We start from the raw sequence: 15246 nt of genomic DNA, 5'->3' as shown, positions 1-15246 counted from the left end.
ATTTTGTAAAATATTCTGGAGGAATCGCCTGAACCGCGCTGACACGCGTGAGCGACCGGGAGCAGAAGCCGCGCGCCGCGTGGCCCTAGGCAGTCGTGCTTTGCTCGCATGCCCGCCACATCGCCTCTACGAACAGCAAGAAACGGAGCCCAGCGCTCTCCGTTCTCCCGGCGCCGCTCTCTGTCTCTGCTCTCCCATTCTCGCACTCGCTCGCTCTTCCTCCCGCTCGGCGCGCACGTACAGGCGCGGACGCCATCGCCGGCGACCGAACGAAGCACCACCACAGCCGCTCCCTGCTCCACTGACCTCCCGCTCAGCTCCATGGCCGCCGCGGGCTCCCTCAGCCGGCTGGCCCGAGGCCACCTGGGGTGCGGCCTGACACACAAGACCTGGGGTGTGTGTTGTTGGCTAACGATACCATTGCTGCTGTGCAGGTTGGATATGCGCTTGTCGATCTTTACTTCGCTCTGCTTGTGCTTGATATAAGCTGACAGATAAGAAGATCGTGTTTTGTTTTCAGTATTGCAGCTTAATATGCAACCTGGTGGTATGTGCTAATTTAATTAATCTTGTCAGGAATAAAGAATCATGGTAGCAACTTTTGATGTTTCAATCAGTCAACTTACATTGGACACTGACTTTGGTATTTGAATCAACTTTTGGCATTGGGTGCTGATTGCTAACATGCCCTTTGCCTGCAGCTGCTGCTTATCTGAATAATCCAGGCTGTGTGTTTATCAGATAACTATTTGAAAGACCTTGGAGAGAAATGACATGTTACGATAAAATTGGCATAAACATCGTTGATCGTTAACCTGGGATTATTCATGTGTGTGTGTGCCCCTTTGCAATTCAGATTTGTTTTTTTTTTAGCTGATGGTCTGAACCTCATTCTTTAAAGGATACAAGGATTATTGTAATTTGCTGCAATCCTTTATATGAATTCAATCCAGCGCTGGTAATTTCCTCTTAGTTTCTGTCTACACAACATTTATAGTTCCAGGGTTGTAATTTTTTTTCGAACCTGAATCATGTATTTCTGTCTTCTTATCACTCTTTACTTACTTTCTGCCATTACTTATTTGCTTTCTTATGTCTGCATACCCATCTCTTGCTAATGAACTGTGAACTTTTATCCCTGCAGCCAATTCTTGGTAACAATGGCACACGAGAGCTGGAAACAAGAGTCCGAGGAGACTGGAGAGGCCCCAATTCAGTGCATAAACAATTGTGGCTTCTTCGGCAGTAGCATGACAAACAAGATGTGCTCCAAGTGCTATAAGGACTTCATCAAGCTACACGATGCTCCCGCCGCCGCCGCTGCCGAAGCCGTAGTAGACAACAAGCAAGCAGAAGAAGCAGCGGCACAGGAGCAGCAGCAGCCCCCAAACCCAAAGCCGCCGAGCAACCGGTGCCTGAGCTGCCGCAAGAAGGTGGGTCTGACTGGGTTCCAGTGCCGCTGCGGCGGGACCTTCTGCTCCACGCACCGCTACACGGACTCTCACCAGTGCACCTTCGACTACAAGACGGCGGCCAGGGAGCAGATCGCCAAGCAGAACCCCGTCGTGATGGCCGACAAGATCAACAAGATCTGATGTCGAGGTCATCGTCGTCGCTTCATCCGCTGGAAGTTTTCTCTGAGACGCGCATTCTGACCTGAAGTCCCGCAAGCCGCAAGTGGTGTATTGACATATCGTCACCGGCATTGTACTGTACACCGCTGCTAGTCCTTCCTTAAGTTTTCTAGTAGACGAGTTCTTAAGTTCTCTAGTAGTAGATGAGTCTTTTAAAGTTAGAGTTAGGGTTTCTCCACTTCGCTTACATGTTATCTAGTAGATCAAGTCTTCAATTAGTCTTTCTTATTTTTTTATGGTAGAAAGAAGTAGACATAAGAAAAAGTTCCCCACTTCGCCTGCAGGGTGGCCGTCATTCATTAGCCATTTGTTATCAGGCATTTTGGTCTATGCAGTCATCTATACAGTCATACAAGTTAGAGTTAAGATTTGAAACTATACAAAGCATGAGTATAATTTAGTTAATCAGTTTCTAAATATACATTATGTATTCTAGAGCGCTTTTAATGTAATGATGTATATGATCTAATATGATCCTTCTTTTGTCTAAAAAAAGTTTTTCCACAAATTGGAACAGCTTGCCTGAATGTTTAGAAAAATCAAATTAACAGTTATCGTTTGATTTATTCCATCAGGCCTTGTTTAGTTGAGGTGAAAAGATTTTAGGTACTATAAGGCCAGTCTCAGTGGCCCGTTTCAATGCATTATTTCCAAAACAAATCTGCTGACAGAGCATCAATGTAACGAACAATGAAACAACCTCCACAATGCATGAGTTTCACCTTGACGTTTCCTAGGCTAGGCAAAGTATTTAATTACTGCAAAATAATTGGATCACATGCAAGATGGTGAAACAATTTAGTCCTCAGTGGGAATTTCATCCCGTTTCACCGCGTGGGAAACAACGCCCGCGGAGTTTCACCTCCTTCTCTCTCCTCTTCGTTTCATGCAAAAAGTACACTTTTGTTGACATGGCGCTCTAATAAATATGCATGACATCGTGATGAAACCCCCACTGAGACTGGCCTAACACTTTCGTTTTTATTTGTTAATTATTGTCCAACTATAAACTAATAAGTAGACTCAAAAGATTTGTATGATAATTTATAGATAAACTGTGCAATTAGTTATTTTAGAAATATTAAAATAATTTTGGTTTTTAGACATAACTAAACAAAGCCTCACTTCAGGTTACAGGTGGAAAATCAAATTAACTCAAATTAACTCTTTCGTCTCGATTTATTCCACCACTTCAGGTTACAGGTGGAAAAATCAAATTAACTCTTTCATCTCGATTTGGAATCTTAGCATTTTGTCTCCTGATATTGTGGCTAACTGGCTGTAAGTATATCTTTGTTGATCGCTGTCCTGGCGATCATTAGGAACAGGGAGCTCTTGGCTGTTGCCCAATCAAGACTCAAGAGTAGCAAATATTTTGATCGTGTACTACCTAACATCATATAAATATTGGTACATTTTGTTTGAAGAAAGTTATTCTCTAACTGGTTGGAGCAGGTAATTTACATTTTTTAACATAGCAGGTTCAAATTAACAGGAAATAGATTGGTTTTCCACATTCTGGCTCTCCCATACAGTTCAAATTAAAGGAAAACAGATTGGTTTTCTTCATCCCGGCTAGCCTTTACCAATATGCAGACTGACTCTTCTGTTCCGGATGAATTTACGTCTCCAAAAATGTTAATCAGATGATAATAGTTCTGTCATCTTGAATCGGAACCTGTTAAGAGTGTCTGTAGGCTAATTCAAACATTTAGAAACAAAGAGCATGACCGATTACAGAGGGCCTCAAGAGAGAATTTTACGTCTCCAAAAATGTTAATCAGATGATAATAGTTCTGTCGGAACCTGTTAAGAGTGCCCTGTAGGCTAATTCGAACATTCAGAAACAAAGAGCATGACCGATTACAGAGGGCCTCAGAGATCTTGGTGGTTCGTGATCATCAAGCGGGGCTCTTGCCCCATCAAGAGTAGCAAATATTTTGATCACATCACCGGCCTCCACGGATTATCACATGCAGGTATCCAACCATCTCCACAGGAGAAACAAAAAGAAAAAAAAAACAAAAAATGTCATCTAAGAAGCAGTCAATGGCAGCGGCATCGCGGGTCAGAAGTAGCTGGTTTAAGATCTCATCTTTCGCGTAGAAATCAATGGGAATCCGATTGATTTTCTTCGTCATCCTCGCCATCAATCGACAGAAAAAGAAAAATATATACAAAGAAATATCTTCCAAGAGAAACAAGAAAATGACAGCGGCATCGCGAATCAGAAGTAGCTGGTTAAGATCTCATCTTTCCGTAGAAATCAATGGGAATCCGATTGATTTTCTTCGTCATCCTCGCCATTGCCATCGCTAGCCACATATCCGAAGAACAGTCAAACAAACAAACAAAAAATAGAAGAAATTTGCCTGCTTTGTCACCGGCGAATCCTGGGAAAAAAGCAGGAAGACCGGAGCTTAAAAAGCAGGCGAGAAGAGCTAGGAAAGCGCCCTCCCCTTGGGTTCGCTCTCGCCTAAGGATAGATTGACCGCCGCACCGGATGCAGCGCCGGACAATTGCAATGTTAGGCAAACCAAATCAAAACCGAAAACAAACAAACAAACAAAGCAAGCAGCGACGCAAACGAAGCAAGACAAGGAAAACAGCGCGGATCCAGAGCTAGCGATTCGGAGATAGGACGGCGATGCGGATCGAGAGCTAACTATTCGGGGAGGGGGCAGCGCGGCGAGAACACTAGCCTGCCAGAGAGCGCGGCGGCGGCGGCGGCGGCGGCGGCAGAAGCGGGGGTGATCGAGTGAGGCGGGTCTCCCAGCCTCGTGTATTTGTAGGCAGGCGTCGCAGCCGTCGTGTAGGGTTTCTGTCTGGGCTCGCTTGCCGTCGGCCCGTGCACGTGGGTGGTTTCCTTGGCAACGGGCCAGCGGCCCATGGCCCATTGGGCAAATGTTGTAAGGCCTATGCACAGGGTGGTGTGCAAATTCAGAATTGTAATAATAATCACGTCTGAAAAATCCCTGAGTTCGAATCCTCCTGCTGAATGGTCCGAGTGGAAGCAAAGATTTAGTGATACTTGTGGTAGAAAGATAACCACTCAGTTGTAAACTTTTTTTTTTATCGAACACTTATTTCTAAAACAGTTTTATAAATGAAGTTGTTTTTTCTTCTCCTCTCATAAAGACATGAGTTAAAATGAAACTGAAAAAAGTAGCTTATTTCAGCTCTCTCTCTTATTTCTCTCCAAGAAAGTAGTTTGTAAAGTTATTTTACCAAACACTTTTTTCAAAGTAGTTCGGCTTCATCTAGAAAGTTGATCATTAAGCTATTTTTTTTAAAAAAAAATAGCTTTGCCAGTAAAGTTGAGCTGTTCTTCAGAAATACTATACAAGCCTTGTTTAGTTCACCTCAAAAACTAAAAACTTTTCAAGATTCTCCGTCATATCGAATCTTGCGGCACATGCATGGAGCATTAAATATAGATAAAAATAAAAATTAATTGCACAATTATCTGTAAATCGCGAGATGAATCTTTTAAGCCTAGTTACTCCATGCTTGGATAATGTTTGTCAAATAAAAACGAAAGTGCTACAATATCGAAATCTAAAAAAAAATGGATCATAAGAACAAGAAAATTTGTTTTGATCTGCATAATCTACATGGCAAACATTTCAGTGGTCACAAAATAGGTAACTTCAGAACAAATGAGTTCCCCTTTTTGCACAATATAAGAGGGACAGAAAGGAAAATCCAATTATGCACAGATGAGTTAGTATAGAGTCAACAACTAGAGTAATTACAGTTAAACATACAAGATACTAGAATGATTCTCAGCGCGTCGTCGTAGGTATAAAGTAGAAATATAAATATAGTCTTATTGTAGCCTATCAAGTCATCTATATAAAGCTTAATTATTAGTAGTCAGTTTTCGAAAAGGAAGAGATAGAAAGTTACGTGAGAGAATAATGCTAGCACTAGCCGTATCTCTACATGGTCATGTGTAAGTACCTGCATCTGCTACTAAATCCATTTGTAAGTGGACATTTAATTGTATGGAGGAGTAGATGATGATGTGTCGCAAGGAGGTGCAAGACAAGTAGTTGAGTGAGGTTTGTCTCTATAGGATATATATATATAGATAGATACCCAATCAATTAAATTATTCACATGTTAACCCTAGAAAAATAAGCAAACATCTCTACTCCGGTCCAAATAAAAAGCATGTTTTTTAATCGAATCATATAAGAAATGCACAGAATCAATCAACCGTACAACGTCGATCTCTTCTTCCGGCAACCACGTGGACACAAGCACTGCTACCACATCGCCAGGAGCTGCAGCAACGCCAACACCAGCGCGGCCGCTCCAGCGCTCCGGGCGCCGAGCGACGCCATGGCCGCCGCCCCGGTCTGGATCTGTATGGTGAAGTTGCAAGTCGCCGTGGACGGGTCGGTCTCGGTGGGCAGCGCGAGGCCCTGGAAATCGCAGGCCTCGTCCTTCTGGTTCTGCACCTGGTAGTACGCGTTGAACGCGTACGACGCGTTGCCGGCGACGTCCATGCCGTTGCACGTCGACCCGTACCCCAGCGGCGTGCAGTCGGCGAACGTGCAGGCGTAGTCGATGTTGGCACCGAGCTTGCCGAGATCCTTGGCGTTCGGGTTCAGCGCGCACCACGCCCGGGGAAGGTACTTCACCCCTTTCGCCGGCACCAGCATCGTGTTCCGGCCCTGTCCGGCGAGGTCCATGGCGAACTTGGGCTGGCCGTCGTACCGGAGCACGCCCCAGTGGCGCTCGAAGCTGCCGGGGGCCACGCTCTTGGCGTCCTCGTCGACGAGCCCGAACAGGTACACCTCCGTGTACTGGTTCGGCCTCGCCGGCGTGCCGGTGTTCGCCGCCAGCCGCTTCAGGAGCCCCGCGTAGAATCGCTCCGCGTAGGACGCCTTGGCGTGCTTGTCGCCGTCCGTTGGCCACCCGACCTCGCCGACGACGATGGGCAGGTCGCCGTGGCCCACGGCCTTGAGCGCCGCCACCAGCGTGTCGAAGTTGGCGTCGAACACGTTGGTGTAGAGCACGCCGTTGTCGTTCACCGGCGTTGCGCCGCCGTCGAAGAAGGCGTAGTCGAGAGGGAAGTTGTCGTTCAGGTACAGGCTCAGGAACGGGTAGATGTTCACGGTGAAGGGCGCGTTGTTCTTGGCGAGGAACTTGACCATGTCCGTCATCAGGCCGGCGATGTCGGCGCGGAACCGCCCTGCGGACGGCACCTGGTTGTTCTTCGGGGAGTTGTACACGTCGGCGTTTAGAGGGACGGTGGCTTTGATCCGGTCGCCGATGCCGGCGTTGTTCAGAGCGTTCTGGATGTTCTCCAGCGCCGGGAAGGTGACGTTGATGAAGGAGCCGTTGTATGACTCCAGGAACGGCTCGTTGCCCACGGCCACATACCTGCAAGATCAGTTTTAATTCATAATTTGTCGAAAATGCAGCTTAAAAATATCTTCTGTGATTATTTTTTGCAAAAACAAAAGACCTGAAAAATGCTAAACTGCGCTTAATTCTTGGTTCATTCCAAACATAACTAGCATTAGTTCAGAAGTTGAGATGATCACAAGAAAAGGTTATGGATGAAATGAAAAGTGGATAATTTCGGTAAATTCGTTTCGGAGTTGGTGATACAGTAGATTTCACCTCACTGTCACCGCCTTGGTGACAAAAACAGTTCTAGAAGAAAAGATCATCACAAGAAAAAATTTAAAGAGAAAATGAGAAGTGGGCATTTGGGACATGAGTGGCTTCTCCGTCGGATCAGCAGGCAGCACTCACTGACATTGCCACTGGTTGTGATCAGGTTAGGTAGTTGGTGCGCCTGCCTGATGGTGGGCTGGACTGGACAACAAGTTGCAGCCTGTAAAGGACGACCGGTTGGATTGGAGGATGAAACCTCAATGGGTGCATAGCGATTTTGTTGCACTGTTTCTAAGCAATATCCTCAAATCTCCAATTATGTGTTTAATGTTTTACAACAACAACCCCCACTAGCTTAAAAGGGAGGGCTGTGTGTCTGTCTGTTTTCATGTCTCGTGTTCTGAATATATATGTGGCCTTAAAACCCAATGAAACCACCAAACCAAGTTTCACCATGCTTGGTAGTTAGTACTTAGGGCTTACTGCTACTAGCACTCATCTAGCCCTGTTCGAACAGTCCGATGGATTGCCTTGTTTAGTTCCTACCAAAAAATTTAGATTTTCTGTCACATCGAATCTTACGGCACATGCATAGAGTATTAAATATAGACGAAAACAAAAACTAATTACACAGTTTACATGTAATTTGTGAGACGGATCTTTTGAGCCTAGTTAATTCATGGTTGAACAATATTTGTCAAATAAAAACGAAAGTGCTACAGTATCTGAAATTCTAAAATTCCACAAAAATATTCAAACGAGTGAAGGTGATAATCATCTGGAATTGCCCATGCATGTTCCAAAACACAACACATGCCACAAACAAATTGATTGAGTCATGATTGACCATGCTTGGCAAAAATGTCCCGCCACCTACTTCCTGGATGAACTGTTATTCAAACAAACCACCCTCTTACATTATTGTCCGTGTTGATGCTTGATCAAAAACAGCCCACAGAAAACAAATCAATTTCCCACGCTCCAAACGTGTCCTACACGAGTTGATCAAAGGAAGAGATGGAGGTATCCTACACTACTTGGTAGTAACTTGTTCGAACTGTTCAATTAATTCAATATATAACCTATCCACAAAAATACTCAAAACAAATGAAAGTGACAATCATCCTGGAATTGGCCATGTCCCAACACAACACATGCCACAAAACAAATTGATTGAGTCATGATAGACCATGCTCTGCACAATTGCCCCGCCACCAACCTACCTTATCGAAAAACTGTTATTCAAGCAAACCATCCTCTGACATTGTCCATGCTGATACTTGATCAAAACCAGCCCAAAGAAAACAAGCAATTTCACACGTTCCAAAAGTATCCTAGACGAGTTGATCAAATCAAAGGAAGATATGGAGGTATACTTGGTAGCTGGTACAACCGTACCGTCAATGAACCACCGGATTATTTTAATTAATTATAATAATGCCAATCAACTGATATTCAAAGAATAACAAGCGTGTACTCCTATGGCATTATCCGTGCCCGGAAACGACCCATGGAGACAATTTTTTTTAATAAGGGATATAAATATCTGGCCTCTACAACCCATAGAGACAAATGTGATGCCCTGCACGACCTATTGAATACGATAATGTCCTCCAACTCCGTTCGTTTGTCTTATAAACGGTACTTTTTTATCACTCAATAATTTTTTTTTTCTCATAGTCATGGCTTTATAGATCGGCGAACAGTCTCGGAAAATGTGATTTTTTTTCTCATATATTTTTTGTGATTTTTTTTCTGTCTAAAAAGAAGCTGGTTCCTGTGAAATTTCTTCAGGGTTCATGAAAATTCTTATGTTCCAAACGGATCTGAATTTGCCAACAACCGTCCTCCACTAACCGCTGTCCCCACGACCCCACCATCCGACCAACCTCATCCAGAAGAATCATCCGTGATGGTTGGGCGATGCTCTTGAGATTTTGCAAGACGATAGCTTGATGCCAAAGGACACATGAATTTCTAAACATATCGATATCATCGCTATCCGATTATCTGTCGCAGATGATTTGCGCGGCAGCGATTCTTTATTTTTGCGCCCACGAGCAGAGCAATTCGAAACAAGTCACTGTCGGAGGAGGTCACGGTGACCAATGCAGACAAAGAACGATATCCATGGCGCGCGGCGGCGACGGCGGCGGGGGTGTGTGAGAGAGATATATACAGGGAGGAAGAAGATGGGAAGAGACTGACTGACTTGATGGTGACGCCGCCGTCGAAGTCGTAGCGCCGGACGTTGCGCTTGACCCAGTCCTTAGCCTTTCCCGCGTCGTCGGCGAGGTCGGCGAGCATGTTGTTGGGGATGGCGACCATGACCTCGATGCCGGTGCCGGCGAGCGCGCTCATGGCGGCCGGGTCGGTGTCGAAGAGCTTCACCTTCTTGATGCCGTTGTCTTGCAGCACCTGCACCACGGCCTTGGGCGGCAGCGGGTGCGTCGCCTGCGTGCCCCAGTTCATCCCCAGCGCTGTCGCCGGCCCCGCCGCGCAGCACATCCCTACCAGCGCCAGCGCAAGCGCCGCCGACGCCGCGGCGAGCCTCGCCGCCATCAGGCCGCAATGCGAGCCGCCGCCCTTGGGGCTGGTGACAGGGCGATTTCCGGCCCGCGCCGCCGCACAGTAACGGAGTAACCTTGTTGGCAAGAGAGAACGCTAGTGGAATTTTGGGTCGGAGGCTCGGAGCTCCAGCGGCTCCGAGAAGAAGGAGGTGGTGGGGACGAAGGGAAGCTGCTGGAATCGGGCCGGTGAGACGCCGCGGATTGGGGCTGGCCACAGACGTCGCGGTCGGTGGCGGGCAAGAGCAGCAGAGTCGACGGCGACGGAGTTGGGGTCGATAGAGCGGGGAGGAAAGGTTCAAATTTTTTGAATCCAGCGACAGCGAGCAGGGGAGGGGACGCCGCCGGCGCACGAGAATCAAGGAGGGAAGGAGGGAGGAAGGACGGAGAGGCAGAGCGGCAGGCAGCGAGCGACACGAGCTGGCGCCCAGAGCTCTGCACTTCTGGCAAGCTTTGTACGGCTATTGGCTGGGATTCTTGGAAGGAAGGAAGGGCGTTCCGGTCATTTTGCGTGGAGCGTGCGCGTGAATTTTTCCTTTTTCTTTTTGGTATGGTGGGGGCGGTGGATGACGTGCCACTCGTGCTGCTGACGCGGTGCCTTTTTGTTTCGGCATAAAGTTGAATTTTCGTGTGCCTTTTTTTTAAAGGAATTTTCAGGTGCCACGCTGGCTTGTTTAGTTCATCAAAAACTAAAATTTTTTCAAGATTCTCTATCATGTCGAATCTTGCGGCACATATATGAAGAATTAAATAAAAATAAAAATAAAAACTAATTACACAGTTTACCTGTAAATCGCAAGACGAATCTTTTAAACCTAGTTACTCTATGATTGAACAATGTTTGTCAAATAAAAAACAAAAATAATATAGTGTCAAAATCCAAAAACTTTTTTCATCTTGTCAAGGCAATAGCACAGACGCACAGTAGCCAGTAGGACTAGCGGTGGCAGTCGCCCGTTGTGTAATTTAGCTTTCTTAAAACCCTTGAATTTGATTCGATGTTTCGGTTTTTTTCCTTTTAAGGAACACCTTTTATGCAAACATGACTGTGTGGCCAAAGTTGGTTTATACTCCCTCCGTCCTAAAAAAAGTGTCGTTTTAGAATTTTAGACATTTTATTTGATAATTTATCTTATTTAATCTTTTTACATAAATATTATATATTTTTGTTAATATTTATTTTATCATTAAAGATACTTTACATATGATTTATTTGTTTTATAATTTACATATATTTTTTGAATAAGACGAACGGTCAAACATGATTTGTAAAAGTAAAAAATGTCACTCTTTTTAGGATGGAGGGAGTACATATCAAAGAGTATCTTATCATAATTCCTCGTTAAAACAATGCATTGTTATAATAATTACAAGGCAACATCAAATGCTACTACGTCGGGGAGTTGTAATAACTACAAGACAACATCAAATGTGATTAGTGTTTAATCATAGGTTAATTGGGCTTGAAAAAATCGTCTTGCAAATTATTTTGTAGTTGTATTTTTAGTTTTATAAATAATTTATATTTAATACTTTATGCATGTGTCCAAATATTTGATGTGATAGGCGATAAGTAAGCCTGGGCATTCGGGTTACCCGATTTTTTCGGGTCGGGTAATTCGGGTAATTTAAACTTCGGGTAATGAAAATTGTTACCCGATATTAGTCCTGAAAAAACACTACCCGCAAATTTGGGTACCCGATAATTCGGGTTCGGGTTCGGGTATTCCCGATTTACCCGAATTTTCAAAACACAACACACTATACAAAATTTCAATAGCAATTTATATATAATTTCAGCAGCAATTTGTATAGAATTTCAATAGCATTTTGTAGAGAATAATATATTACTGTCACTTGTTCAAACAAAGAGAATTATGTTCTAATAAACTGATAAATTCTAATATTTAACTAACAACACATGATAAATACAAACATGTAGACAAATATTTGGGTAATTCGGGTAGTTCGGGTACCGGGGGATATTACCCGAATTACCCAAACTAATTTCGGGTAATCAAAATCGCTATCCGAATTTAGGATCAGGTACCTCGGGTTCGGGTAATTCGGGTCCGGGTTCGGGTAATTCGGGTACGGGTAATGGGTATCGGGTAATTTGCCCAGGCCTAGCGATAAGACAACATCTTGGTCATGGACATTCATACGGTCACCAAGTATCCATAGTCCAATCTCCTAGGCCGTGTTTAGTTCCTGAAAAAAAAAACGCGACACTGTAGTACTTTCGTTTGTTTGTGGTAATTATTGTCCAACCATAGAATAACTAGGTTCAAAAGATTCGTCTCGTACATTTCCACTAAACTGTGTAATTAGTTTTTATTTCCATCTATATTTTATACTTCATTCATGCGTCTAAAGATTCGATGTGAGGAAGAATCTTGAAAAATTTTAGGTTTTGAGGTGGAAGTAAATAAGGCCCTAGTCCTAAGGCAGACACTTAGCCAGTAGTCCTGCCATCTATTAATGGAGGCGGCTGCCTAGCTCGCTTGTGCCTGTTAGGCTAGTCTCAATGCATGTTTTATGAGAGTGTCATGCATATTAAATAGGGTGCCACATAAGCAAAATTGCTGACTTGGCAGGGTCATTAAATGAATGAGTTTCATCAAATGAGAGAGGAGTTTCATCCCCATGAAACTCTTGTGGCTCGGTTACCTAGTTTATAGTTTTGGTAAGTGTACCATGAAACTATGCATTGAGACTGGCCTTAATAAAATCACACCACTTTGTAAAATTATTTGTGTAGTAGCAAGTGCAAGCTGACATAGACAAATTTATCGTGGATGGTCTTACCATCCATTCCAATTTATTGGTCGTTTTGGGTTTTCTAAATACACAACTTTCATCATATATCTAGACATATCATATATCTAGGTACTCCCTCCATTCTAAATTATAAATCATTCCAAGAATCTTAGAGAGTCAAACAATCTCAAGTTTGACAAAATTTATATCATAAGATAGTAACATTTATAATAACATCTAAGTATCATTAGGTTCTTCATTAATTATATTTTCATAATATATCTATTTAATGTCATAAATCTTTATAATTTTATATAAATTTGGTCAAACTAAAAATGTTTTGACTCTCCAAGAATTTTGGAATGACTTAATTTGGGACGGAGGGAGTATATAGTAAATGTTTTTTTGAAACAAACATAGTAAATGTTATGTACGTAGAAAAGTTAAAATACTACTGAATTTGGGACAAAGGGCGGTACTATATATTTTGTTCCAACTCAATAGGTTCCCGAACATGTTCACATGCATGAAGTGCTATGGCAATTGACAATCACATATTTTTCCCCCTTTGTGCCTTCAAGAGCAAATTTATCTTCATAGTAGTATTGAATTGAGCTAATAAAAGGCAAACAGCTCAACTTAAAAATGTTTCAAACCGAGATATTCATCTTGCAATTACATGACAGTGGCAACCGAGACAACGCCAATGGTGCCACCCAAAAAGTTGGGACATGTATTGCTTATGTGCTTTTACAATGAATTGGTGGAGAAAAGAATGAAAGAAGATGAGATGAGATGAGAACCATGAGATTAACTTTGTGGACGAAAGGGGGTTTGCCCCTTAGAAGGGAGAGAGTGCTGCAGCTCACATGGACATATTTGGATTGCAACCTAAGGCCTTCTATATTGTTGGCTTGGAGTGGTACTCTAAATGAACCGAGGCTATTTTGCACACAGCTGGTTCGCTTGTCTGAAAAATCATAAATAAAAGTATTATTCGTTGATTTGTTGTGAAAGGAATCACTGCTAAATGACTGATAAATTCGGCAAATAAGTTCAAACGAATAAAACTATGTATAACTATCGATACCCAAGCCAGAAAAAACTAAGAGCTATGAACATACAAGGGCCTTTGCCCACTCACTAAACAAATCAGAACAAAACACATGAACGTTTTTCGTCTCCTACCATTTCTTAAGCCATCGACTCTATAGTTGTTTATTTTATTTGTTTCACTTGTATCGTGGCCTCGTGGGGCCTAGTAGGTGACGTCTATCCCTGCATTCCAATTCCAAGAAGAGTAGTACACTATTCTTTGTAATAGATTAGGACTCCCTCCATTCCAAATTATAGTCATTCCAAAAATCTTTGAGAGTCAAATTTTTCTAAGTTTGATTAAATTTATATGATAAAATAATTATTATTATGATACCAACTAAGTATCATTAGATTCTTTCTTAATTATATCTTATAATATACTCACTTTATGTTACAAATCTTAGTATTTCTCTCTATAATTTTGGTCAAACGTGGAAATGTTTTAACTTTCCAAAATTCTTTGAATGACTTACAATTTGGGATGGAGAGGGTATTTATTTATAGTACCATTAGCATATTACACGGAAGGTCTAAGTGTCTACAACAAACTTAGATAACCATGGTTTTCTTAGACAGTGTTCGGTTACCATTGAAACTTATTAGTGGGTCTGACTTTTTAGTCACTTGTCTCGTCTGTTGTAGATTTAACTTTTGTCCCTAAGTTTGCCTAACGTTAGATAGTGGATTTTCTTATATCACAAAAATGTGGCAAAACGAAACATGGTAGCCATGAAAAAAAAACGTGGCAAACAGGGCCTTGTTTAGTTCCAAAATATTTTGCAAAATGGACACTGTAGCTTTTTCATTTGTATTTGACAAATATTGTCCAATCATGGACTAACTAGGCTCAAAAGATTTGTCTCGTCAATTCCGACCAAACTGTACAATTAGTTTTTATTTTTATCTATATTTAGTACTTCATGCATGTGTCTAAAAATTCGATGTGACGGAAAATCTGAAAAATTTTGCAAAATTTTTTGGGAACTAAACAAGTCCCAAATGTGTGTCAAGATGCCTTTCGTGCATGGTGCATGCGTCGGGAAATAGCGCTAGCCGCCGCTAGGGAGGCCCATCTAACGACCGACCCCACTCGTGTCCTTGCACACGTGGAACTAACCTACCGTGCCCGCCCGTGAGATATAACGCCTCCCACGTGGAATCCGTGTAGACCGTGCATAATATGTTCTTACAACAACTCCAGAGCCCAAAAATAAAGCCTCTATTTTTAATTTAGGTGCTCCACCTACTCTTTGGGATTTAGTTTTTTTTGTTTCGACTCCAACAATAACACTCAAAAATTTTGGTCCTCAAACCTATTTCGGAGAGAATGACAGAAATAAACCACTAGTTATTGTCTCCTTTTTTTTCCCTCTTTCTTGGAGGATCGAGTCAGTGACCGTAGAGTGTCGTGCATATACAAGAGAAGAGAGAGAGAGAGAGAGTTGGGGCTGGACATGCGGTGGAGGATGGGGGTTGTCCTGTTGGGTCAACAAGATTGGTGTCTGGTGGAGAAATATGAATGTCCAACTAAATATGAGGTCTGAAGTAGGGAT

The 15246-nt window shown here is 42.9% G+C and overlaps 2 protein-coding genes and 1 long non-coding RNA gene across 3 annotated transcripts; 1 reads left to right on the top strand and 2 right to left on the bottom strand.

Annotated features, from left to right (window-relative positions):
• LOC110433026 (zinc finger A20 and AN1 domain-containing stress-associated protein 9-like) lies at positions 165–2503 on the top strand. Its single transcript, XM_021454598.1, has 2 exons — positions 165–434; positions 1145–2503. Exons 1-2 carry the CDS (start codon positions 322–324, stop codon positions 1593–1595), a joined length of 564 nt encoding a protein of 187 aa, XP_021310273.1. The 5' UTR covers positions 165–321; the 3' UTR covers positions 1596–2503.
• Positions 3055–4388, bottom strand: LOC110432443. Its single transcript, XR_002449896.1, has 2 exons — positions 3441–4388; positions 3055–3312 (listed from the first exon to the last, which is right to left on the bottom strand). It is a non-coding gene; the product is annotated as an uncharacterized LOC110432443 (long non-coding RNA).
• Positions 5700–10302, bottom strand: LOC8081172 (glucan endo-1,3-beta-glucosidase 8). The gene is made up of 2 exons (XM_002459343.2): positions 9481–10302; positions 5700–7028 (listed from the first exon to the last, which is right to left on the bottom strand). The coding sequence occupies exons 1-2, from the start codon at positions 9828–9830 to the stop codon at positions 5906–5908; spliced, it is 1473 nt and encodes a 490-aa protein (XP_002459388.1). The 5' UTR covers positions 9831–10302; the 3' UTR covers positions 5700–5905.

The sequence above is a fragment of the Sorghum bicolor genome, chromosome 2, assembly GCF_000003195.3.
Source record: "Sorghum bicolor cultivar BTx623 chromosome 2, Sorghum_bicolor_NCBIv3, whole genome shotgun sequence".
Classification (NCBI taxonomy): Eukaryota; Viridiplantae; Streptophyta; class Magnoliopsida; order Poales; family Poaceae; genus Sorghum; species Sorghum bicolor.
The sequence above is the reverse complement of the archived record's forward strand: the minus strand, read 5'-3'. Positions and strand labels throughout refer to the sequence as shown.